This window comes from Erythranthe guttata, chromosome 8, assembly GCF_056151865.1.
Source record: "Erythranthe guttata isolate IM_541 chromosome 8, IM_541, whole genome shotgun sequence".
NCBI classification, from domain to species: Eukaryota; Viridiplantae; Streptophyta; class Magnoliopsida; order Lamiales; family Phrymaceae; genus Erythranthe; species Erythranthe guttata.
Window position 1 is genome coordinate 16843327 of NC_142540.1, and position 26723 is coordinate 16870049.

Below are 26723 nucleotides of genomic sequence, written 5' to 3' on the forward strand. Positions count from 1 at the left end.
AATTGACTATTTCAGCATGAATCATTGGGTTTGGTGAGTAATTGTGAGTATTCCTTGTTAAGGAATTAATGATGGCGCCTAAATTTTTAATTTTATTTTAAAATTTTATTGTCGAATACTTAGGAAGTTGAGGAATTAATTATGAAGGTGCATAAAATTGTGGGTAGGCACAAACTACCACATCTCTAGTAGTACAAGAAACATGCATCCCATCATCATTTGCTAATGCCCAAATAATAATAATAATAATAATAATAATAATAATAATAATAATAATAATAATAATAATAATAATAATAATAATAATAATAATAATAATAATGTCCAAAGTTGAATAGCTTCTAATTTTAATACATCTTTATTCCAAAGAGGAATTAAAGTCAACGACTCTGTCACATAAGACGAACGCAGCATGGCCAATTGATTCAGTTTAGCAAAACAAATTTAATTTATTTTATTTATTCCTTTATTTTTTCTTTTTTTGAACAAAAGTGAAACTATTTTATTAGGCAAATGATGCCAAGTGAGTTGGAAGATGATCATCTTCGTAATAATCATCTACATTAAGATGGGCTACTGTATGCGCAATGCAATTCCCATTTCGTTTGACAAAAGAAAATATACAAGAATCAAAATAATTAACAAGGATACGGCATTCTTCAATCAAAGCGCCAAAGGACGTCAAATTGCTCTCTGAACTTTTAAGTGCATTAATAACAATAGTTATTCCTTTATTTTTTCTTATCGTTTGCAAACAATAGTTTGTCATATGTGTATTATCTAATTTGAATTAGATATTTATTTTTATTTATTTTTGATTTTTTTCAGCTCGTTTTGTTGTCTTATCAAATCAATTATCAATACAGTAATGATTTAACAACAATATCTCAAATTTTCATGAAATTGTCGTAACACAAACGACATAGGTATGGTCCGCATAGTTGACTTGTACTCTATATTATATATATAGATATGTGTATGCATTAATAGTTGTACTAAGCATGTGTGTGTATAATTAGTCATGAAAAAAGAAAAAAAAAACAATTTTGTGTAGGGAGTTAATTAAAAAGGGGAAATTGTCGGTATGAAAGGGGGTTAGAGAGGTGATGTTGCCGGCGAGGGCAAGTACATTAGGGCCATGGACCAATCACCATGTTCACGGATTATGTGTCTCATCCCCTCACACAATATATATATTTTTTTTATTTAATTTAATTTATTATGAAGGCGAAAGTGTTTCTACGACGTTCGATATATTATCCACTATATTTCAAATTTCGATTTTTCTGGTTCACAAGAGTGACGTAATTGATAAGTAACGGAATATGGAGTTAAGTATTTGAGTTCACATTTTCTAAGTTGAGTTTGCACAAATGAGTTATATATTTATATATTGTTGACGTATCTGATTGGTTGTGTGTTCGTTCTTTATAGAACGAAGAAAAGTTGTCTATGCATGGTTTCGAGTCATTAGTACCTTTTGACACCTCGCAACATAATTAATCTGGTGCGTACAATGTATTTTACATATGATATAATCAATTACTCATTTCGTTCCTTATTAAGTGTACTTTTTAGCTTTGCATGTCTCGATTTTAGGAGAAAAATACATAAGAAAGACTAAAATAACCTTAATCGATTAATGATTCTTGATAAGAGAGAGTTAATACTTATAATTCTAAAGTGACATTTAATACATTTAATAAAGTATTGAAAATCTAAAGTGACAGACAATATAAAATAAAATATTTTAAAAATCATTATTATGGAATAGAGGAAATAATTTTTATGAATAATTCTAGTACTAATTAGTAGTAATTAATTACATGCGGATCTTATAAAGTCATGTATGTATACATTTATTAAATGTACACATATTTGTACATTTGTACATGAATATTGATTTGTATATATGTAAGTCGAATCGCTTCCTATGTTAAAAGTTTAAAATAATTATTTAGTTTAATTTGTATATTTTTACTTTCTATAATTGGGCCTGATGTATATGGGCTTTGTATGTTCTGTTATAGAGGCCAACTTAAAAAGTGGCTAGTGATTGGGCTTTAAAAATGGCAGGCAGCAATATTTATATTCTAAATACAATATTTATTATTTATCAAATTATTCTTTCAATTCAGCCATACAAAAATCAATGATAATGAGCTTGAATAAGTTCAGCAGTATTTTGATTGTATTTTATTTGGGTAAATTACAAACACCCCCCTGAGGTATGGTCAAATTACAAAAACACCCCTCTTGTTTGGATAATTACAACCACCCCCTCAACTCATCAAATTTAGTGGAATCTTCGAGATTATATGGAATATTATCACTTTTGTACCCGTTTTATCCCATTCAAACTCTACATTATGAAGCAAGATGATCATAATATGTGATTTTTAGCTTGTATATATCAGTTTGTGGTGCATCAAAAACTGTATTTTTACACAAAACGAGTACAAACTAGAGCACATTTCACGGAATCTCGATGATTATCTTGAAGTTGGCACCATAAGGGTGGAGGTGTAAGAAAAAATCATAGTTGAGGGGGGTAGATGTAATTATCCAAACAAGAGGGGTTTTTTTGTAATTTGATCATACCTCAGGGGGTGTTTGTAATTTACTCTATTTTATTTTACCAGAAAAAAAAAAAACAAATTATTTTTTTTTTTGGTCAAAATTAAAAATAGTAGAGTGCCAAGTAATATATAATATTTATTTGCAAGGGCCCATCAAATATAAGTGTAGAAAAAGGGTAATGAGTGCGTATTTATGGTGGGATACTTTATAGTAAATAATGAGTTTGTACTGTTTTGCAGAACGGTTTAAAATCGATATATGATACGTACAATCAGCACAGACTGTGGCCGGTGATGAATCTCACTGCTCATTCGCCAGAACAGTGTCAGCCAGCAGCCTGTACGTATATATATATATATATATATATATTATTCCTTTTACATTAATTAAGAATATTCCACGACAAATATTTATATATGGTCTTGATTCAAACCTACTGACATTCACGTTTCAATCGTTTTGACGTTTCATTATTCTTCATCACTACACTGAAGAAAAATCATCTGTCAATCTTTTTAATTTTTTTTTTTATGAATTATCTATCTTTCAATTAATTTTGGTGGTGTATGTATAATGATGAATATGTATATATCTTGTGTATAGATTTATGATGTAAAACAAGGTTTATTTAATTTGTACATATTATGTGCGATTGTGTATAGATTTATGATGTAATTAAACTATCATGCATATTGATGTACATGATCATTAATGAAAAATTAGTTTAATTAGACACCCCGACGATCACCAGCGAGATCTGGACATCAAATACCTTCATCGGCATTGAGGTGACACTGACTGCATATTATCGAAAACATCCACCGATGTTGAGGTGTTTGTACATCAAAACACCTCATCGTCGGATTGAAACAACCTTTCCTCTCATATACCGGCAACTTCCTCCTCTACGGTCCCGCGATCGCATCGCGTGGCAAAACTTCTCCCATCCGTTCGATATACTCCAGTTTTTATGCCACATATTTTAGTATTATATTGTTATGTGACAGTTTACGTAATCGACTATAGTCGATTAATAAATCAACTATGTTTTTCTATGGTCGATTTATTGTTTTTATGCATAATATACACTTTATTATTTTAATCAACTATACGTAAACAACGCAGTCGATTTATGTCCAGTTTAATCCAGAATTTCACAAAAAAATATATGAAGGTTTTCTGTAATTATTTTAAAAAGGGACCTATGTCAATGCAATTTTTATTTAAAATGTGATAATTGTATTGACACAAACTTTGACTGCAATATATATGACTAGCTATATCAATATGAGTACTTTCTGATCATATCACAATATATATATACACATATATTTGAGGTGACAATTAATATTCCTCCGAGTCACATTCAAAAACTTTAATGAAATGGAATTTATACATATGTGGTGTTGTAATAATTAATACAGCAACTCACATGCCATTTTTATATAATAATAATAATGCAGGCTGCTACACAATATTGTAGGATCCTCAAATTTATTGCATTCATTTGTACCTGAATTCAAATGCATTGAAAGACTACCTGCCTGCTTTCTTCATTTGTTTTTATATAAATAATTTATATTTTTTTACACGGTTAAATAAATAATTAATACTAACATTTTACAGTTTCCAAACAAATTTGAAGTGCAGGAAGATAAAAAACAATTGTTCACACCCATAAACAATACATACATCTCTTCTATATATATATATAAAATTTATACAAATGAAATTAAAGAGTCATGGTACAAATTAATTAAATACAGTTAAGTCGTTGAATTTTCTGGTTCTATTTTCAGAATCTCTTCGGAGAACACAAGCACGCCTGCACAATAATCTACAATCCATAAGCAACCGAAATCGAAACCGAAACTGAAACCGAACATACACTAAAAGAAATTTAGCTAGATACAAACTTATAAAGGCATGTTACTATATATATACACTATACTTTCTCCTTTTTTATTTATTTTTCAAATTTTATATTTTTTCCCCAACAGATTGATTAACTATTTTATAATACAATAAATTGAGAAAAAAATATATATACATACATAAATATACGTACATTAAATGAAAGGCGACGGCGTTTTCTTCGGGTATGTCTTGCAAGAGCGGTTCTGAGCTTCTCGGCCATGTCGTGTTTATCCGAAATCTCTCCGGGCGAATTCAGAAACGCGCTTCGTTGAATCGGTGGTGACCAAATCCCGCTCTGCGTGTAATCGAAGTCGAACTCCGACACATCGTAGAATTTCGACAGGAGCCTCTCCGACACGGATTTCGACACGAATTGAATTTTTCTTGTCGGAGAGAGTGAAGCGAGTATTTGTTGATGATGATCGGGTGATGAAGATGAGGTTTCAGAGATGGACATTTTCTTGAATTTATTTATTAATTTATTTGAAAAATAAATATATTATAAAGTTATAAAATGAACAAAAGTGAAAAAAGTAATGTGTCGATGAAATAATAATACAATGGATGAAAAAGGGCTTCTCATCAGCTCAGATTGTGGTGGGGTATTTGACAAGGAGATGACACACACACATATATATATGCATTATACATATATAAAATATATATGTATATATATATATATATAAGTATATGTATATGTATGTATATAAGTATATTTTTGGCTGGTAGAATGCAATAATAGAGTGGGACGTGGGTAGCATGATAAGAAGTTTTAGGACACAACATTTGCAATTTTTCATGTGTTGAATTAGGAGTTACATGTGCTATTTTTTGCCCACAACTTACTTGTTTGGTTGTTTTGGAGTGTATTAATATATAATTTTGGAAGAAAATTAATAAATAAATAAATAAATTGAGGGAATTAAAATATTTATTCAGAAAAACAACTTACATGAAATGTTTTTTTACATATTTCTAGGATTAATACACCAATTCAATCATACAACTATGTGTGGGAAACTCGACCTAGCAACAGTTGATAAGTGATATTTTGTGGGACTCGTTTCTTGTCCACATGTGTATTGGCTTCTTGCAGAAAAAAAGACAATTATTTGTGCTTTTTTCTGTCGGCATTCGATTTTATATTCTGATTATTTAGTCTAGTAATTATTCTTCCACGGCATAGTCCAATTATTAATTTAGTTTCAATATAATTTATATCAAAAAATATGGGACTTATTATATTTAAATAAATACTAAATAATAGATTGTAGATAATATTAAATTGGGCTTAATAAATGGGCCGAAGTGCGGCCCGAATTGGTTAAACGGAAGCTCCGAAAAATGCGTGCCCTAATGAACCAAATAGAGAAATTAATCAGCCCAATTGGATTTTCCCCGCTCCTGCGTTTCAAAAAAAAAAAAAAAAAAAATTAAAAAATGAAGAAAGAACAGAAATCAAACACCTTTTGCACTCACACAAGTAATAAAGAGAGAATATTCTAAATCCCCATTACGCTTTTCCCCAATTCCCACCACCTTTTTCTTTCCTCAATTTTAAATTTTAGGGTTCTTAAATACTGGAATCCGATTCTTTCAATTCAGTGCAAAATCAGTGGAGTTTTTGGTGGAGTGTAAACAGTAATGGCGGGGTACAAAGCAGAAGACGAATACGACTATCTCTTCAAGCTGGTTTTGATTGGCGACTCAGGTGTGGGCAAAACTAACTTGCTGTCACGATTCACCAGAAATGAGTTCAGCCTCGAGTCCAAATCCACCATCGGAGTTGAGTTTGCCACCAGGAGTTTGCCCGTTGAAGGTAAAGTTATCAAGGCTCAGATTTGGGATACTGCCGGCCAAGAGAGGTGATTTTTTTTTCTTCCCATCAATTTTCTGATCTAGGGTTTTTGTTTTGGCTTCGGTTACAGAGAATTGGGTTTTAGGATTTGTGTTTTTGAAGAAGTTAAAGTTTTTGTAGAGGAATGAGGATTGAGTAGGAGAGATCTGAAAAAAATATGCGATGCAGCGATGGGTTTTTCAATTTTTCCCTAGAAATGCTTGCTATTAGGCTTATTTGATTTGATCAATTTTGACCTAGAATTGCTTGCTATTTAGAAGTAGTATATTAGATCAATTTTGACCTAGCAGTGCATGCTATTAGGCAGTAGATTAGATCAATTTTGACCTACAAATGCTTGCTATTAGGCGTAGTAGATTAGATCCAACTCATTAACACACTCACATTTCCCCGGTGTTGCATGATTTATTGGTTACCGTTTTCGCATTGATTTACGAACGCGTTCTGCAATTGATTCAAACATGATTGCGAGTTATCTATCCAGTTGAGATCGCATGGAATAAAGATTATACAACTTAAAAGGCCATCTTAAGAGTGTTGTTCTGTTTTTGGGAAACAGCCATATTCTCGCGTGTTTATGCTGACAGAATTACGAGGAAATATACATTCCTCAGTGCCCCTGCCTAAAGTAACGTTAGCTCTTACGAGGACACAGTCAAGCTGAATTTTCTTGCTCGTTGCATGTTATTTCCATATAGTAGCGTTATAGACTGGATATTTTCTTTGCATTTCTTGAAGTAACTTGTTTCAAGGATAAAAGTAGGTATGAGAAAATTCTGCAGAATCGACCTTGATTCAATGATTATATAAATCGGTGTGGCGACTAAAGGGTCAACTTTTATACTCCCATTATGAATGAGCCTAAGATAACATTTCAAACAATCCTTTTCTTCCCTTTCAGTAGCATTTGTTTCTTACAAGATTATTATATCAAGAATGTCGAGTTTGTCATTTTTATCTTTATTTTTTTTAGGTACCGTGCAATAACCAGTGCCTATTACCGTGGTGCTGTGGGGGCTTTGCTCGTTTATGATGTCACAAGGCACTCCACATTCGAAAGCATCGAAAGGTGGCTAACTGAGTTAAGAAACCACACCGATCCAAACATTGTCGTCATGCTCATAGGAAACAAAGCCGATCTTCGACATTTGGTGGCTGTCTCGACAGAGGACGGCACATCTTTCGCCGAGAAGGAATCTCTCTACTTTATGGAAACTTCCGCTCTAGAAGCTACTAATGTGGACACTGCTTTCACGGAAGTTCTTGCACAGATCAATCGTATTGTCAGCAAAAAGACGATGGAGAAGGGAGAAGAATCAGATGTTCCGAAAAAGGGGGAGAAACTCGATGTCGGACGGGATGTTTCTGCTATGAAGGGGGCTGGGTGTTGCTCTTCTTAGGTTAGTTTTATATTGATTAACATTCTTTATTTCTATTGGGTTTTTTTTTTAAAGTAGGTTTTGGATTGAATGTTTGTGATTCAAAAATTATCTTTTTGTTAGCTTCTCTTTTGAGCATTATTATATTATTAAAAAAAATGATGGTTTGAGAATTAGTGAGCCTAAAACTTGCTTAGCAGTGATTGGAAGATGCATTAATCATGGTTACATTACTTAATCCTTGAATAATTCATGCTGTAGGTACAATGGATAATATATAATAATATAGGATTGAGTGTTGTCAATAAATGATGATGTAATGAATTAGGTGTTAAAAATTAAGGATGTCATATTGTTGTTGAGTGCGTCTTTATATAATTTGATTAACTTTAGAACACTGTATATGATTGAAATGATTTTGGAGACAAAATGGAAAATAAATATGAATATTTTTGGTGAAATAATACTTTTTTTTTTGGTCCCTAGTATTAAAGCCAATTGTAGCCTATATTATTGACTTTGATGTTCTAGTAACTTCTATTATTGACGGTGTTCAAGTACAACGTTGTTCTCGGTTAGCCAACAACAAAAACAAGTTCGATTCAGAGGTTGTTTGACTAAATTTATAAGGTGTTAAAAAGAAAGTTTTTAATGTGTTTGATAATTTTATTTTTAAACATAATCTTAAAAATTCAAGAAGTAAGCTAATAGAGAGCAAAAAAGATTAAAACAAAAAATACTTCTACCCAATGTTTTCAGAACCGGACCGGCTATAGAACCGGACAACTATTTGGGTCATGAGTTTATAGGGTCGAATCGGTTCAACCGGGTTTTTGATTTTCTTTAATTTGCCATTATTTTAGTAATTTTAATGTTCTAAAAAATATTATTTTCTTTATATTTTTAATTTTCTAGTTATTATTTTCACGTTTATCTACTTCACCTCACTTTTTACTATATTTTATACTCTATATTTTTCCATATTTTATTCTTCAAATCCGGCAATCGGCCACCCCTATTCGATCACCCATGATCACATCCCACAATCCTTCAACCACTCATGACTAGATCCGGCCACCCACTACTAAGTTTGTGAAGGTTTTCTCAAATCTAGCCACAAAGAACCAACTCAACGGTGATTCAAGACGTTTTGGCCGAAAACCGGGTTCCTTGACTGACTCGTCGGTTCTCGGGTTTTACCCGGTCGAACCAGATTTTGGTCATTTAATCCCGGTTTTCGATTTTTCTAGTTTTAGATGTTAGACCGGACCGCTTTATTGTCAGGTCACGGTCGAACCGATCCGACCTGTCGGTTCGGTTCAATTCTAACAACATTGCTTCTACCCCCAATTTTTTTTTTTATTTAAGATTTTGGAATGAGTAAAAATAACTTATAAATTTATTATCCAAACACATTAAAAATTAATTCTAAAAAACCATAACAATTTATCTTCTCTTAAAATAGTTTATTGATAAACTTATCAACTTTTTAAAATAAGTTTACCCCAAACGAAACTCTAAGATCATGTGTGTAAATTTCAATGGAGAACATGGGAATCTTGATCAAAAGTCAACTTTGTCTCTAAATTTGACTTTTCGTCTTAGTCAGATTTCCCCATTGAGTGAAGCCAGATTTTTTTTTTTTTTTTAATTTTTTAATGATTAGTTGCAAGTTCGTGAAATATTAAATTGGTAAAAAAAACACGATTTATGACATCAATTCACCAATTAACAAACAGTTAATTATTATTTAAAAAAACAATTAATTAAATTACATAAATTTATGAAATTAATTTTTACCTTTACAATCAAGAATCGGTTCATATGGGAGAAGAAGACAAATGGGTGGTCGGCAAACTGCACCGCCGTTGCTCCACCTCTCTTTGCACCACCCCACGACGGAGCACCGCCGAACACTCCGGCAACTCACCAAGACCGGCGAAAAGAGACTCGTCGTCTTCTTCTTCTCTCATGGTGAAAATCATAGCCAATTCATTATCAGTAGTAATTCTGTCCTCCATTAAAGCTGGACTCTCTATCACCGTGTAATTAAACGTCGACTCGAAATCACTAAACCATCCGAATTCGCCGGAATTAATTAATTGCGGCACTTCACAATTAATATTCGTAATTAATTTATCCTCTGAAATTAAATTCATTGGTTTTTCTTCTACTTCTACTTCCTCCTCCATCTCTTCTTCTGAAGCTGAAGTAGCCGCAGCCGCCGCCGCCGTGCGGTGGTGGTTATTTCTAGAAGGCGGCGAAGTGTGGTTGTGCTGAGAAGTATACGTCAGCACTAGCATGGTGGGGTCCACTCTACTTCTCTCCACTTGTTTTCTTGCCGGGCATCCCTTTGAGCTACTACACTTGTAATAACCTCTGCAAGATTTTAATTACAATTATTTAATTAATTAGATCTAAATTAAACAAGATTAAGATTAATGTTAATTAATTACGTACCTGGGGTATGGAGAACCTTTGATGGGTTTCTGTCCGTATTTTCTCCAGGACCATGAATCGGACGGTGGAGAAGTGATCTGATCACCTTTCAGCCTGTCTTTAAATGGCACTGATACCACTCTCTTCTGTATTGCTTCTCTAAAATAAGTAAATTATAATTAAAAAAAATTATTAACTAATTATTTAACCTTTATGCATGAAACCAGCAAATGATCAAAACCCTAAAAAAATTCGCCTTCTTCAAAACTTGACAAAAATTTAATGAACACACACAGAATTCACACACACATAGATATAGAATTGTAGATATATATATATATATATATGTATACACAAATAATAATATATGGATTCAAATAAATTTGAAAGTAATTGATGATTACCTTCTCTTGGAATCTTTCGACATTAGTATGATCAATCACCTTCTTCTCTATGTTTTTGTGTGTGTGTGAGAGAGAGAGAGAGAGAGAGAGAGAGAGAGAGAGAGAGAGAGAGAGAGAGAGAGAGAGAGAGAGGATTGGGTAGTGAGTTTTAATATAGTCGTCCGATCGAAGAGAGAGAGAGAGAGAGAGAGAGAGAGAGAGAGAGAGAGAGAGAGAGAGAGATGTGTATTGGTGAATTAGAATATAGAATAAATAATAGAGGACGTGCAAGCAAATGTTGAATAAAATACAAAGTTTAATTGTATTTTATGACAATGTGAAAGGGACCTTAATCTTGATTAGTGTGCTGTTATTACTAACTACTATTTCAATGATGTGATTTATATTGAAAGAGCATCTCTCTTCTGTTGTAGTACTGATCAGATTATTATTTATTTCATTTTAATTAATGTATATCTTATGATAATTATTAAAGCTCCACTTATTTAATATTGTTCATACTTATTAATGACTTATATATTTTCTTACTTCTTAGAATATGCATACGAAATATATGTTGATGCTTTTCTTAGTTATATGTATTCACGTTATGTAATTGTAGTTGGATAAATCACAACCACCTCCCTGAGGTAGAGTGTAATTACAAAAAAAAACCTTTTTCTTTTTTAAATTATATTCGACCCCTGCAGTTTGTAATTTTTTTACATCCACCCCCTTTCCAGGGCGTTAATGTAAGGAATCTGCAAATTACAAGGGGTGTATTTAATTATAGGAAAAAATGAGGGGTTTGTTTTGTAAATAGACCTAAATAATAAGTAGATTAACTTTTCCAGGCCCACTATCTCAAACTTACGTAATGGCCCAAGCCCATTTGAAGCTACTTTCTAATTTCTTCCATATAAATATTAAAATAAATAAATTATAATTCAATGTACAAATATACAATATGCAATTAATAACACGGATCTTATATCATATATTATCTATAAGATCCGTGTTAATGACGTATCGGTTAAATGAGTCTATGAGATGATATATCTGGTGTAACAAATATCGGATTTATTTAAAGTTTAAACCATAGATCTATATAACTAACTGTACACTAATATACATACACAGTGAAGTGTGTTACTATGTGCAGATCAATGGCTCGAGATCATCCTGTGTAGTATCTATAAAACGGGTTAAATGGCTCTTCTTTCCGAGTAGTGATCCGACAAAAAAGGACGCAAAATGGCCATTGATTATTAATTACTTTATTAACTTAAATGCGACTTTCGTGAATGAAGAAAAAACGTGCTTTTAGTATTCCTTTTTATTTTCTTCTCCTCTGACTTTCACACTTTTATATATTATATATTACAATAAAACAACAGAATTTATTAATGTTACTTGTTAGGTAGTTATAATGAATGTAGCAGGATAATGGTTTTGTATTATGGTATGGTCCAAACAAATTTCTATTGGCTAGTGTAAATTTCTTGGGAACATATTCACATATATTTATATTAAATTACCACAACTTATGATATTTTATTGTAATAAAATAGTATGGGGTAATTTTTTTTTTCTTTTTAATTCCATATAATGAATAGATACTATTTGCAATAAATTCATTCTTTTAGGGTGCATTTGAATGGAAACATTTGAGTGAGGGACTTCAAATTCATAATAACAAATCTGTTAAAGTTGTTTGGATTGAGTTGGAAATTTCAGATTCTTAGATCTCGTTATAAATGTTTTTTTAAGCGTATTTTGTGGATTTCAAATCTCTTTTGAATTGGAGTAATTTCAAATCATTGTATTTGGATTCAGTCTAATTTCATTTATTTCAAATCCTTGAATCCAAACGCAGCACTCTAAGAAGTCCAGTTGGTTTTTAACTAAAATAACTAACAAGAAACACAAATAGTAAGTTGACCACAAACATGCTTTTGCCTTGTCTTTTTCATTCATTGTTTTTGCTTAGAGTCACTCTCTCAAGTTTTTCAACTTAATTCAAAATGAAAGTGACCTAATTTTACAACCTTCCACGAAAACACGACGTCGTTTTAAGGTTATACACTACCTAGTCGAGCCCTATCTTCTGAGTTTGAGTTTGCACAACGCGGAGAATAGCTTGGTTCAAGACTGCAGCATCAATATTGTCTTCAACAATGGCTTCCATCCCAAAAAAGTGTTGCGAGGAAACCCTAACTTGCACAACATTCACATTCATTTTCTCAAAGACCTCCATTATCGGCCCCACCATTTCTTCATCGCCTAATTTCTTGCACGTCACCGTCACCGCCAGATATCCCGTCGTCCCAATCTTCTCCACTTTCACTTCCTGTCACCATTACATAAACCAAAAAACACAAAATTTCATAAAAAAATCTATCTTTTTTACAAACAGTGGGGGGCCATGACCCCCTGTTAATTAATTGCTTTGTGCTGGCTCCGCCACTAATATGAAATAACGCGGAATCGAGAGAGAATATTTACTTGGATATGGTTAATGAGGCTTTGGTACTCTCTCTTGATTGCTTCAACTTGGAGTTTCAATCTATAGATGTAAAGAAAAGCATCCATGATAATGGAGCTTCTTGTCACCTTCACAAAACAAATGCATGTGTAATTAGAAAGTTTCTTTATATAGTAATCTAGAGAGAGAAAGAACAAGAAACTAAAACCATGCATGCATGGCATATCATTACTGATTTTGATTTGGTTAAGGTTTTCAAGATGTGAAGCTTTCTGCGCAGTGCCATTCTTCTTTGCAATTTTGATGCCATCTCAACTGTGTGTGTGTGTGTGAGAGAGAGAGTTATGAATTGTGTGACTATATTGTAATAATGTTGAATGTTAGAGATATTTTCTTTATGGGGAGCATGCTTTTTATAGAAGCTGAAAAAGGGTGCATGGTGAATAGGGTTTTGGCCTTTGAGGGGTGGGGTGGGGGGTGGGGTTGGGGGGGGGGGGGGGGGGTTGGGGGGTGGGGGGGGTGCATGGGGGGTCACGAGAATGTCGAGATACGTACTGACATGATGTTTTTTGTCATCATTCTAAAATTATTATGTACCATAAATTTGAAAAGCAACTTTCATTATCACTACTAATCAATTGTATAATGATTGCGATTGATCAATCAGGCTGCTTAAACAAAACAAAATTTAAGGTTAATACATATGTCTATCTTAGGTTAATTAGGCTTATAATTGACTAATTGTGGTCAACCGTCAATGGATTGGTTAATTCAATACAAATAATAAGTTATCCTACTATGTAACCATTTTTTTGATAATATTTAACAATATTTTGAAAAGCGGACCAAACACTGACTCGGGAAAAATTATTGGGTCATGGTTGGATAGGTTCAACTGGGGTCCAACTGATTTTTCATTTTTTTTTTTTAATTTTAGTTGTACATAATTTTTATAGTAAATACAACATATTGTTTTTCCCATTAACTTATTACTCACATTTCCAATTTTGGGGCAAAAAAATTCAATTTTCCAATATCACGGTTAAACCGGACCGACAAAGAGAATGGTTCGCCGTTTTGACCGGTTGAACTAGCCGGTCCGGTCCAGATTTCAAAACACTCTTATTTACCTTTCAGAAAATAATACGGCCGCGTGTTGATTAATTAACAATTACTTGCGATAATCATATTTAAGATTTAACAAATTATTGTTTAGAGAGAGAGAGGGTTGTGGCAGTTGCATGCATAGGATGCTTTTGTTGTAAAAAAAAACATTGGAGTTTAATAGTAACCAATTAGAACATCTGAAATTAAAGAGATGAGTCAATGTCACCAAAAGCAGTACTATATATAGAGGCCAAATTGCAGGCACCAAAAGCATCAATCAATAGGCATAGGGTAAGAACCCTAATTACCGTAGGGCCTCATTTTGTACCTATTACTGTAATTATTATAATTTTTTTTTTTGTAGGGATATATACTGTAATAATTTCCATGCATGTGATATATAACGTACGAAATGAAGTATGGGGCAAAATTAAAGACTGAGACTGGTCAGAATTTATGTAGTCTAGTACTGCATGCTGTGTATATATATATATATATATATATATATATATATATATATATATATATATATATATATATATATGTAAATAAATAAATATACGTACACTTTGTAGATAATAAATTTTTACAGCCCAAAATATAAAATCACGAGCACCTTCAAAAACTCTTTTGCCAGAGTCTGTCAATAGTCACATGCCCTGATAAATTAATCAGACCACCCGGCCCCTATTGATATTTGGATCTAATTTAATAATTGGTTCTTCAAATGAAGTAAAGATTTTATTTTAAAGAAAAATGATATTTTTCAGTTAATTTATATTTGTAGTTAAATGACAATTTTCAATCGATTTTCAAAAAGTCACTGGTGAACTTTTATCCTATTTATATATTTATTTAGTAAATTACGGGCACCCTCTGAGATAAGGTCAACTTACGAAAAAAAAATTCGTCATGTTTGTGCAATTACAATTACTCCGGCCCTCACTATGAATCTTCTTACATGTTCACCCTTATGGTGGCAAATTAAACAGAATCTTCTACATTCAGAGAAATGTTCTCTAGTTTGTACTCGTTTTGTGCAGAAATTCAATTTTTGATGCACCACAATCTGATATTTATAAGCCAAGAGAGACACATCTTATGACCATCTTGTTTCAAAATGTGGAGCTTGAATATGGTAAAAGAGGTACAACTGGAGAATATTCCACATAATCAAAACGATTCCACTAAATTTGAAACCTCAAGAATGAATGTGTAAGATGATTCATAGTTTTGGGGGTGATTGTAATTACCTTAAATATGAAAGTTTTTTCTCTCGTAATCTGCCTTTACCTCAGGGCTACATTTACCCTTTATTTTATATTTATTTTATGAATCAATATGTCAATCCTAATTAATTTAGTTGTCAAGAATAATGAAATACAATATTCTTGACAAGACATTTCATTTAAATATGTATGTATGTATATGTATATATCTTACACGGTGTCATTCTTGTTTCAGAGGGCATGCATAAAAAAAGCAGGCAGAAAAAATAGCACAAGAAAACAAGAGAAGAAGAGAAACAAATTGGAAGTTAGCAGTTACACAACTCCTTAAATCACTCTTATAAGATTTTGTTCTTTAGTATGTCCTATAAAACCTCTTCTTTGTCTAGTTCACTTTCTTGTCTACTCTTTCTTTTCTCATATTTCAATTTTATTTCAATCTAATCTCACCATCCTTTTCTTTTGTCTCTATATATATATTTCAGTACTGCACTGCTCAAATGTAGCACAGATATTGACCAAATTCTTGACCAATGGATTTCAATTTTGAATTGCATCATTATCTTGTTCTAAAAAAAAAGTCCGTGAAAATTAAATTTTCACCCATCAACTTTACAGAAATTTCATATTTGGTCCCTCATGTTCATAAAAGAAAAACACATTTGGTCCTCTATATTTCAAAATTCAACATTTTTAGTCCGTTCCGTCAATTTTGCCGTTAAAACTAACGGAATCAAGAGTGTGCCATCATTGTCTTAATTGACAGACTAGCGGTCAATTAACGGAAATGACCAAAATTGTTATATTATTGAAACATGAGGGACCAACTGTATTTTTTGTGAACATGGGGGACCAAATCTGGAATTGGTGCAAACTGTAATTTTCCAAAAAATGAAACGGAGATGAAGAACATTCAAGATTACGTAGTTTGGATAAGTGTAATCCTACATCCACGGGAACTACAATGGCGGCTTCTTCATTATCAACAATCAATCGGGATTACAAGCTCACAATCACTCACAATACAACTCACACTTTAGCACCTTACACATAACCTTAAGACTTGCATAAGATTTCTTATTGTTTTATAAAAACGAAAATTGAATGAAAAATATTATTCCGAAAATCAGATTTTTTGGACCCAAAATCGACAAAATAAAAAATAAAAATTTATTTACGTTTTCATATAAATATATATATATACATATGCCCATGGGCCGGGCCCCATTTTTCGATTTTTTGTAGGCCAACACTAAGTTTGGCCCGGTTTTCGCGCCCATCCTCAACATTAATTTTGGGACACAATTGTATTAGCTTGCTTGCTTGAACTCATGGTCAAATTGAGAAGATTATCTGTAAGAGAAATTGAAATTAGTACATATATAACTTAAGTGATGATATAATTAGTAAATATATTTTGAAAGAAATAACTAATTAGCCAAAAAAAAAGAAAAAGATACTTCATTTCCTGCAGCATTGTGAGAATGAATGGCAGGGCAATTCTCCTTTGGCAAAGAAAATGTATGCATTCGCATGTCGTCGTCTCTGCCAAAGGAGAATTGCTCTGTTATTTCTTCTCCGACAGAGTAAATTTTCTAACTCAAATTAACCTAGTATATATGCACCATTGTATATATGTACTTCAGTTGTCTTCAATACTACATAGCATTCACACATATATATACGCGCGCGCGCACACACACACACACACACACACACACAAACAGTCCTGGATTTATACTTTAAAGGATATGCTGTAGGAGAAAATGGCATATGCTTTCTTGAGTATTTGACTGGGATTTTTCCCTTTGCCTCAAGATCAGCACATTTTTCGTATAAGGATATGCTATATATTATAGGTAAAGAAGAGTTTTTTTTTTTTTTTTTTTTTTTTTGTGGTGTGTCGCTTTACAAGGAATTCGATCCCGTTTGCTTTCGCACGAGCACGAAGATATTCGATTCCGATCTTCTTCTTTATGTTTCTACTTACGTACGAAAGTAAGATTATTATTAGCAAAATCATGCAAATTATAATCATGTGACATAATAACTGAATATATTGTTAATTACTGATATTAATCATCACATACCTGCATTGCATTGTATACGTGTTTGTTCCGAAGCAATATAACGCGTGTGGAAAAGATCAAAGTAGAACTACGCTTCTCTTTCTCTCTCGGTTTTTTTTTTTTTTTTTTTCCTAATAAAAAACAGTTTATTCCTCAGACTGGTGAACATAAGAAGAATATGCTTCGAATATCCAAGTAGAAAAAAATAAAATATATTTATTTTTTCAACTCAGCTATAAATTAACACAGGGGGGATGTAAACAGTTGGTCAAGGAGAGTTGAAACGACGCAGTATAATCAAATTACATATATATATATATATATATATATATATATATATATATATATATATATATCATGCATTGTTTGGATGGCATTACTGGGTAATTACTCCTTTGGCAGTAGCTAATCAAATATGTTAATGCATGGTTTCTTACGTGCTTAGCTCATTGCCAAGGGAGATTTGCCCCGTAATTCTCGCATACTAAACTGTATTTCCTATCGATAACTGCCCCTTTTTATAATACGAGGTAATGCTGCTCTATTATATATATATATATATATATATATATATATATATATATATATATATATATATATATATATATATATATATATATATATATATATATATATATATATATATATATATATATATATATATATATATATATATATATATTATTTCTTGTCTTAAAATTATTGTGCAATTATAAATTTTTGTTGTGTTTTTAACACGTACCTTTTTCCGGCAAATATATATACGAGTAAAATTTATATATTTAAATTAAAATTTGTCGGCACAAACGATGCTTACATTGCAAGAAAAACTAGTTTTAGCGACCACAAAATATTAGCCAATAATACAAACTATGCGTAAGACACAACTAAAACGATCAATCAATGACATAATTTGGTGCCACTGCCAAAATCCTGTCATTTCTCGACGAAGGTTTAGCTGCATTTTCACCGTCTTCTGCTTGTTTACCATCATCCACAACTATTAGATACCCTTCCCTCCGTACGAGACTCTGTATCCATCATATATATACACATAATTATATATATATATATATATATATATATATATATATATATATATATATATATATATATATATATATATAGTAAGTTTCTATTATATCAAGAAGAGATGTTTGTTTACCTCAATAATTGCCTTCAAATTCGTTACTTCTGCTGCCGCCTCGTCGAGCGAGCTATATTGGTTCTTCTCGTTCTGCTGGTCGACGTACCACTTTATCAAATCCCGTTGTCTCATCCCAGCCAACCCTGTTCTTGCAAAACTCAGTCATACGTACATATATACATACATACATTCGTCTTATGTGCGAAATAATGAAAATTATGCATGCATTGAAGATTACCTCCTTGCGTCAGAGTGTCTTCGTGTTGTCTTAGCCGCATGACAAGGGCTTGAGTAACCCTTTGAAAGTATTCATCGCTTATTACTAGTTTCTTCCCACGCTTGCTTGGAGAAGCTTCTGCTGCATTTTCTGCATTACGACAGTACAATAAACGAGGGTTTATTTGTAAATTCAGAAAGTTAAAAGACCTCTACTTTATTATTTTGAGTGAATCTTTTGCTGACCTTTGTTTTCAGAACTCTGCTGAGGTGTCGCAAAAGTCTCGGCTTCACCGGAAACATTATCATCATTAACATCATTATTCTCTTCCTGAAACTCCGAAAGATCGATCTCACTCGACTCCACACTGTAAGGCAAATAATCAAACAGAAACAATGATTTTTATTGGAAAAAGAAGATATTACTAGTGTGTGTGTGTTTGTCTTGCAGGAAAAATTATTTTACGAAATTCTTACTTGATTATCGATGTCTTGAGCAATCTCACAGCAAGACGTACGTGGCGAGTTTGCACCTATCCATATGAGAAATAAGATTAGTTTGGCAGAGAGAAGCTAACTTTTTGGTAAAGATTTTTGCAAATTTTCTTGGTAATTAAATTAAGCACCTCACTGTCCAAATGACAACGCGCAAGTGCTTCCGAAAGCCTGATAAGCGCCTCGAGCTGCCTCACTGTCATTCGATAAGCAACTCTACTACCAGGTGTCGTATCTCCTCTACGGAGGGAAACGTAAGATTCAACCAACAACTGTTTAGCTTCGGGGCTTAGCTGCATTAAAAAAAATATATATATATTATGAATGAGACCATCTGCCAACTTATCATGACTACAGCTCTGCCAAAGTGAAGACGCGTTAATAAATTATAAATAAACAAGCATACCTTAGGTTTCAGAGTTTTCGAGTATGAGATGTAGCGCTTCAGTTGTGCGGTAGTGAATGTAGGTGAGAGTGCATCTTCGTGCTTCTGATGAACTACCACAATATGATGGGCAATATGGTAATCGGTTTGCTCGTCTGGGTCATCAATCATCACATATACGAGGTCGAATCTTGAAAGAATGGCTGGTGGAAGAGCCACATTATACTGTTGAAAAATAATACAAAAATTAGCATTCATCGATATGCGAAAACAGCATGCATGCATGCAACTGGTCTGATTTATTACATATGTTAGTTACATTCTTACCTTGAGGGGTTTAGTCTTGTCATAGCGCCCTCCTGTGGGATTTGCAGCAGCTAAGATTGATGTTCTGGCATTCAACGTTGCTTGTATTCCAGCTTTTGTTATGCTTATCGTTTGTTGTTCCATAGCTTCATGAATTGCAACCTTAAAAGTAAACCATTGATTCAAACACAAGTCAGTTACAATAACCCGATCTCGTGTATCTAAACTATATGATTTAACTACAATTACCTGATCTCTTGTATCCATCTTGTCAAACTCGTCAATACAGCAGATGCCATTGTCAGCAAGCATCAGTGCGCCAGCCTGAGAGCAGTTAATAGATATAATAAACGGAAGCAATTAATCGATACATACTCGAACATGAAACAAACAGAATCAAGAAAAATACCTCGATGCAGAATTCACCGGTTTCTGGTTCTTTGGCAACTGTTGCAGTAAGACCAGCAGCAGATGAGGATTTTCCCGATGTATAGACAGATCTTGGAACTAGGCCCACTGTATACCTAAAGAAAAATAAACGGGACAGTCGAATATTTAGACGATAAACAGAAACAAGACAATGTGTGACTCGACTGACTCACGAAAAACACAAAAAGAGATACATACTTGAGGAATTGCGACTTTGCACAACTGGGATCACCCACAATACAAACATTAATATCCCCTCTTAAATTGATGCCCTCGTGAGTAAATTTATGGACACCGCCCATAAGCATGAGAAGGATGGCTCGTTTAATGTCTTGGTGACCGAAAATAGTTGGTGCAATGCTATCCACAAGCTTGTTGAAGAAGTCGGGAGTATTTCTCATTCTTTGGATTTCGTCCAAGTCCTCAGCCTGTTCCAAATAAGTCGAAACAATTTGAAAAAAATGTTCGTTAATTATTCATAAACTAACCATGCAATAGTCAGACTACAAAAAAAGAAAAAAAAAAGGTCGTTACAGTGAATTGTCGGCTATCGTCTTCATCAGCATCTCTCCTATTTCTGATATCGGAGTCCCTTCTGCCATCGCACACCTAACCAGGGATTAAAAAAAATCAAGAAACCAGTTTTTAAAGAATGTAAACGAGATTCAAACAGTTAATGTACAATGTTGAAGGGGGCAACAAACCTGTACTGAATTGGCTATGAAGGCAAGCCGATAGTTCAGGTCTCGCACTCCCAACGCACGAAGCCCTTTGACACCTTCTTGACCAGACATGGCATTCTTACTAGACGATTCTCTACGGCACTCTGCTCTCTCCCCTGTAGATGCTAATGCTAGAATATCGGGTAAAACAACCACAGTCCCGGTAAATATAACTCTGCAAGAAAAAGAAAAAAAGCAAACAAAAGAATGAGCTGCTGCTATCTGGTGAAACAAAAAAAAAAAAATCCCGATGCAAATAAATGGTGCTTACGTGTCTCCAGCCCTAGCTTGTTCAACAATATCGTGACGTAGGATTACGTCAAGTGATCTCGGAAGCGAGCCTGCAGGTATTTCCTTCGATGTCTCCTGCATACGCACTCTCTGCCAGTCGGTAAATTTGCTGTCTTGCCGAAGCAATGCCCACCTTGACCTGTTTTGGCATGTTGCACTCATGCAGATAATTGGCTGCAAGCAAAGATAATACGTGTATCCAAACACTATATAAGTTAAGAAATCCAATTCAATCATGTCGTTATATTCATACAGTAGCAATAATATTTTTTTCCAGAATTCAACGGAATCACGGTTACACGGTAGCATTCATTCCAAGAGATTAACAAACAAACAAAAGAAATTAAGAACCTCAGAATCACAGTTGCAAGTAGTAATTTACACTCAATTCATTCATTTCAAGAGACTAATATAAACAAATAAGGTTAATACTACGAAAAAGAAAATTAAGAACCTCAGTGTACTTGAATTGCTGTTCGACATTCCGAATGACGTTTCCGCAATCGAGGCACTTGAAAGTGCCGTAGAGAAGCTCGGGCCGAACTTCGCTGGTGCGGGTGACGACGCCGCTGACCGACAAAAGCTTCCCGATCTCGGTGGTGGTTAATTCCCTCAATTTCTTAACAAGGGGGAGGTTGTAGAAAGCCACGTTGATGTCTTTGTTAGGGTTGTCATCGGCGATGAAAGTTGGCTTGAGCTCCATGATGAATCTCTTGCAGGCATTCCTCAGGCAAGGCTCGAATCGGATGAATTCGTCGGCGATTGCCTTCTGGAGAACATCGTTGAACCGCATCACGTGCGAGAAATCGATGAACATTGTGTTGGACTCGTTCGGCCGCATCGCCTCCACCTCCGCCTCGTAGTAGGGCTCGTAGCCGCCGCGGCCGTCCTCCGCCAGTCGGAAGGTTTTGAGGAATTCCAGGAATATGTTCTCCACCGGCACCGCCTTCTCGTCCACCCAATATCCGCCGCCGACGTTACCCTCCATTTCCCGGTTTGCTTCTTCAAAGGTTGTACTGTGCTTTTTTCACTGGTTCAATTTTCTCTCAGTTTTGGTGAAGGAGTATAATAACTGGAGGGAAACCTAGGTCAGTGTTGTATATCTCTGCTCTGGCGGGAAAATTGAGATTGTTTCCCGCCAACACAACCCCGAGCCGTTTACACTATGTTAAACGTCGTCGTATTTCTAAAGCGTTGAATTTTACTTTGACCATCTTATTTATTTTTTATCCATAAATTATTTTCGCTAATTTAAAATATTCAAAAAAAAAATCCCAAACTAAATAGACTGTTCAAACCCTAACCGCTCCCATTTCTTCTTCTTATCGATGGAACTCCGACACACCACCGCAATCCACCGCCGCCGTCGTTGCCTCCGCCTCAGCATAATACCTGGTCCGTTCAAACCCTAGCCGCTCCCGTTTCTTCTTCTAATCGATGGAAACCTCCGACACACCACCCCATTCCACCGCCGCCGTCGTTGCCTCCGCCTCAGAGTAATAATACCTGGTCCGATCAAACCCTAACCGCTCCCATTTCTTCTTCTTATAGATGTCAACCTCCGACACACCACCGCAATCCACCGCCGCCGTCGTTGGCTCCGCCTCAGAATAATACCTGGTCCGTTCAAACCCTAACCGCTGCCATTTCTTCTTCTTATCGATGGAAACCTCTGATACTTCACCTCAATCCACCACCGCCGTCGTTGCCTCCGCCTCAGAATAACACCTGGTCCGTTCAAACCTAACCGCTGCCATTTCTTCTTCTTATCGATGGAAACCTCCGATACACCACCCAAAATCCCAAATCCACCGCCGCCGTCGTTGCTGCCTCCGTCTCAGAATAATACCTGGTTCGTTCAAACCCTAGCCGCTCCGATTTCTTCTTCTTATCGATGGAAACCTCCGACACACCACCCCAATTGTGACGCCCCCTGGTCCGTTCAAACCCTAGCCGCTCCGATTTGTTCTTCTTATCGATGGAAACCTCCGACACACCACCCCAATCCACTGCCGCCGTCGTTGCCTACCCTTCAGAATAATACCTGATCCGATTTCAGTGAAATTAGTGATCTCGCCAAACTTGACTCCGTCTACACCGTAGCGGACATGGCGACATTCTCGGAGATTAATGAGAACCCTACTGTGGTTTCCGCTCCACAAGGTGTGAGATATTTTTCCCATTTACTCACAAATTGAAGTAAATTAAGCGATAGTCACAGTGATTGGGTATTGTTAGAAATTTCTCTCTGTAAATGCCCTGGTTGTATGCATGCGATAGCTACAGTGATTCTGAATCATGTTTTAACCTAGTTCATTAACTCTACAAAATATTGATTATTAATTAAAATCCATTGTTTTCTCTCTTTTGTACAGGCCGAGGAGGCTGTAGTTGCTTTGCTGAAGGAGCTCTTGAAATTTTGAGGTTAGAACACTGATCTTGGCATCTTGCCTCTAATACCTTCTTGATTTTAATGTAATTGTTGCCTGAACATATGTTACTTATTTGTTGCTGAAATAGTAGTAAATTAGTAATATGTTTGTCATATCAGGTATAGATGTAAAGTTTGCTAGGCTTTACGAATTATTTTACTGAAATAGTCTACAAATTGTTTGACAAATCATGTATAATGCTAAGATTGCTAGGTAAGACTACACAAGATTTTAATCTCATATTTTTTTAGATAGTTGACACAAATCGTTGTTGTTTTAAGTTCCTATCTTATTGTGCGTATATCTGTGCTGAGCAATGTTCTTCTGTTACAAATGGTTGCGTCGGCAACTATTTGTTAAAATTCTTATGTCAGATATGACTTTAGGCCTTGTTTGGTTGCCAAGATAAGATTATATAATCTAATGAAAACCCAATTGTATTATCGAACCGTGGAAGAAGGTCCAATAAATAATCTCCCTAAAAGGCATTATAAGCCAAGATAAAATAATATTTCCGGGTCGACTCGGAAAATTATTGGGTTTGCCAAACATCAAACAAAGTCTAATTGTTTAGTTAATCATGACTAATCTCCCCAACCAAACGAGGCTTTAAGGATACACTTTCGTCTTCTTCTTTCCACTTTCTGTTTGGTTCCTACTTATCTTTAATTAGTGGAACAAATCTTGCAATTTGGATATTCATTATATATATATATATATATATATATATATATATATATATATATATATATATATTTGTTTATTCCTTTTTTTTTTAATTTAAATTTCAACTCAGTACATATGGCTGAGAATGATATATTAATATTGCAGGAAATAATATCAGCAGTATGCCTAAAGACAGTGAGCTGTATAAAGCAAATCTGAGTGAGGCTCGTCGAAAGTACGAGATGTGAGTAAAAGAATCCGAAAATCAATTTTCTTGATTGTTCTGAATCCCGTATATATACTTACTTATATCTGATATCTATCTGTGTACAGTTTAGTAGAGTTCGAAAAACAGCTTATACCGTTTTGGAAAACAGCTTGTTTCCCTCCTAGCTCTTTGTGCTTCTACATTTTGGCATTACTTCAAGATTACATTTTGGACTTGGTCCAAGAGAGTGTTGTATGTTTCTTTAGTTTGTGCCAGCTGTGCTCAAGCACCTTTGCTTGGGCTCAAACACCTTTGCTTGGGTTCAAACACCTTCATCCGGTTTTTACTATCCATAATCGATCCCTGGTTTATTCAGGGCCATCAAATTCCTTATTTGTTCGCTATTGAGGCCAACAAATTAGGCCAGTCTTACCGAATCCAATCTTGGGATATTTTATTGGGTTTCTTCTTTAATATCAATGTGACTCTTTTACGTCAGGATCTTTTCTGAATTTTGAGGAAATTGCATGTCATATTATACGTAGGAGTAAATTCTGAATACAAAATGGAGAAAAACTTAATGCTCATCCCATGAGTGTGAGCTAACTTATGAACTTACGATAAATGTAGGGGTTTTGTGATGTTCCTCTTTGGGCTTCCATCAGCTTCTACATGTTATAATACATTGAAGGTAATATTCGGAAGGCCATACACTGGTTCATTCATATCGTCACATAATTTCTTATGACCTATCTCTATTTTCATTGATTTGATTGTGTACTTATAATGTATTGTCATCTAACTAATATTTGGTGCCATGTAATTGATACAGCTTCCAACATACAATCGTGCTGGCACTTTGAGGGCAAAACTTCTATATGCAATTAATGCCGGATTCAAACCTTCTTAGTAGTTTGTGACACAACGAGAAGGTATGGTAACTTATATTTAATGTTGATTGTTTTGTTGTTATATCATGTCATCTCTGAGTCAGTTCTACGGTAAAATATCGATGATAAAATTATGTTTCTCTATGAATACAGTCTAGGATAGTGTATAAATGTCTAACAGAGACTTGAATATGCTTTGAGCTGACAAATTTGTCATATTCTGATGCAGAAGTTGAAGGGAGCATAAGGTGCATCTCTGGAATATACGTTCGAATAAATTAATGGCGGCTTGTGATCATGCAATAGGTGCATCTCCAGTTTTATTTGCTCCCAGATTGTATGTATGAAAGAAACTTTGTAAATAATAAAACGGACTTTTGTTGTATATGCAATGCTGAAAGGAACTTTGTAAAGTGATCGAACGGACTTTTGTTGTGTAAACGGACTTTTATCTTTTAATTGTAAAGGGACATTATTCCAGACTTGTGGCCAACACAAATTTAAGTAAGTGTTCAGTAAATTCACGCATATATTCAATTTATGCCTGGGATTAGCATTGTATAATATTAGAGTGGGCCTCTGTTAATTGTGATTGGGCCCACAATTAGCATGTGATAGGCTTGTATTAGACTTGGACTGGACCTATTTTTAGGCATGTGAAATGGACTGGGCTTAAATTAATTAGTAAATGGGCCTCAAGTATTCCTCAATTAATTAGTAAATGGGCCTGGATTCAGCATATTTAGGCCCACGAACGGATATTATTTCGGCCTTGTTTAACTGTGTTGTGGGCCCATATTAATCTGATATTTGGGCACGTGTTAGGTATGTATTCGGCCTGCACTAACTACACTTATTTTTGGGCCTCAATGAATTAAAAAATACGCATGAAATGGGCCTGTAAAAGCTATTTAATGGGCCTTGATTAATTAGTAAATGGGCCTAGAGTGAGAATATTTAGGCCCACTAACGGACCTTATTTGGGCCTTGTTTAACTTTTAGTGGGCCCATATTAATCTGATTTAGGGCCTGTAATGGATTTTTTTGTCATGTTGGACCTGAAATGGGCCTGCAGTGACCTGTTTTGCTC

General features: G+C 34.4%; 4 protein-coding genes and 1 long non-coding RNA gene across 6 annotated transcripts; 2 read left to right on the top strand and 3 right to left on the bottom strand.

Moving 5' to 3' along the window:
• Positions 1-5767: 5767 nt before the first annotated feature.
• On the bottom strand, positions 5768-10845 carry LOC105951548 (putative WRKY transcription factor 65). 2 transcript variants are annotated; one of them, XM_088822048.1, is made up of 4 exons: positions 10578-10733; positions 10195-10332; positions 9535-10113; positions 5768-5901 (listed from the first exon to the last, which is right to left on the bottom strand). In XM_088822048.1, exons 1-3 carry the CDS (start codon positions 10598-10600, stop codon positions 9555-9557), a joined length of 720 nt encoding a protein of 239 aa, XP_088678174.1. In that variant the 5' UTR covers positions 10601-10733; the 3' UTR covers positions 5768-5901; positions 9535-9554. The 2 variants fall into 2 exon arrangements, with proteins under 2 accessions (XP_088678174.1, XP_088678175.1); XM_088822049.1 differs by lacking the exon at positions 5768-5901 and having other exon boundaries at positions 9455-10113; positions 10578-10845.
• LOC105951412 (ras-related protein RABA1c) lies at positions 5962-7907 on the top strand. Its single transcript, XM_012974838.2, has 2 exons — positions 5962-6362; positions 7329-7907. Exons 1-2 carry the CDS (start codon positions 6142-6144, stop codon positions 7753-7755), a joined length of 648 nt encoding a protein of 215 aa, XP_012830292.1. The 5' UTR covers positions 5962-6141; the 3' UTR covers positions 7756-7907.
• Positions 10846-12489: 1644 nt separating the features above from the next.
• Positions 12490-13423, bottom strand: LOC105951601 (uncharacterized). Its single transcript, XM_088822051.1, has 3 exons — positions 13274-13423; positions 13062-13169; positions 12490-12906 (listed from the first exon to the last, which is right to left on the bottom strand). Exons 1-3 carry the CDS (start codon positions 13349-13351, stop codon positions 12646-12648), a joined length of 447 nt encoding a protein of 148 aa, XP_088678177.1. The 5' UTR covers positions 13352-13423; the 3' UTR covers positions 12490-12645.
• Positions 13424-18208: 4785 nt separating this feature from the next.
• Positions 18209-22617, bottom strand: MCM6 (minichromosome maintenance (MCM2/3/5) family protein). The gene is made up of 15 exons (XM_088822043.1): positions 21892-22617; positions 21418-21611; positions 21129-21321; positions 20959-21033; positions 20623-20852; positions 20405-20519; positions 20245-20319; positions 20017-20157; positions 19711-19914; positions 19436-19597; positions 19287-19342; positions 19056-19177; positions 18832-18960; positions 18612-18736; positions 18209-18477 (listed from the first exon to the last, which is right to left on the bottom strand). The coding sequence occupies exons 1-15, from the start codon at positions 22423-22425 to the stop codon at positions 18343-18345; spliced, it is 2490 nt and encodes an 829-aa protein (XP_088678169.1). The 5' UTR covers positions 22426-22617; the 3' UTR covers positions 18209-18342.
• Positions 22618-22761: 144 nt separating this feature from the next.
• LOC105951602 (uncharacterized) lies at positions 22762-26153 on the top strand. The gene is made up of 6 exons (XR_016033194.1): positions 22762-23600; positions 23813-23861; positions 24701-24779; positions 25374-25434; positions 25576-25675; positions 25863-26153. It is a non-coding gene; the product is annotated as an uncharacterized LOC105951602 (long non-coding RNA).
• Positions 26154-26723: the final 570 nt, after the last annotated feature.

What these genes read in the sequence shown, in the direction of transcription:
- LOC105951412 (XM_012974838.2), top strand. Translation starts at nt 6,142, where the DNA reads ATGGCGGGGTACAAAGCAGAAGACGAATACGACTATCTCTTCAAGCTG. An exon ending in GATACTGCCGGCCAAGAGAG is followed by an intron (nt 6,363 to 7,328) that starts GTGATTTTTTTT and finishes TATTTTTTTTAG; the next exon opens with GTACCGTGCAATAACCAGTG.
- LOC105951548 (XM_088822048.1), bottom strand. Translation starts at nt 10,600, where the DNA reads ATGTCGAAAGATTCCAAGAGAAG. An exon ending in TCGAAAGATTCCAAGAGAAG is followed by an intron (nt 10,333 to 10,577) that starts GTAATCATCAAT and finishes TACTTATTTTAG; the next exon opens with AGAAGCAATACAGAAGAGAG. An exon ending in AAAGGTTCTCCATACCCCAG is followed by an intron (nt 10,114 to 10,194) that starts GTACGTAATTAA and finishes AAAATCTTGCAG; the next exon opens with AGGTTATTACAAGTGTAGTA.
- LOC105951601 (XM_088822051.1), bottom strand. Translation starts at nt 13,351, where the DNA reads ATGGCATCAAAATTGCAAAGAAGAATGGCACTGCGCAGAAAGCTTCAC. An exon ending in CCTTAACCAAATCAAAATCA is followed by an intron (nt 13,170 to 13,273) that starts GTAATGATATGC and finishes TGTTTTGTGAAG; the next exon opens with GTGACAAGAAGCTCCATTAT. An exon ending in GCCTCATTAACCATATCCAA is followed by an intron (nt 12,907 to 13,061) that starts GTAAATATTCTC and finishes TAATGGTGACAG; the next exon opens with GAAGTGAAAGTGGAGAAGAT.
- MCM6 (XM_088822043.1), bottom strand. Translation starts at nt 22,425, where the DNA reads ATGGAGGGTAACGTCGGCGGCGGATATTGGGTGGACGAGAAGGCGGTG. An exon ending in GCAAAGTCGCAATTCCTCAA is followed by an intron (nt 20,520 to 20,622) that starts GTATGTATCTCT and finishes ATTTTTCTTTAG; the next exon opens with GTATACAGTGGGCCTAGTTC. An exon ending in ACAAGACTAAACCCCTCAAG is followed by an intron (nt 19,915 to 20,016) that starts GTAAGAATGTAA and finishes ATTTTTCAACAG; the next exon opens with TATAATGTGGCTCTTCCACC.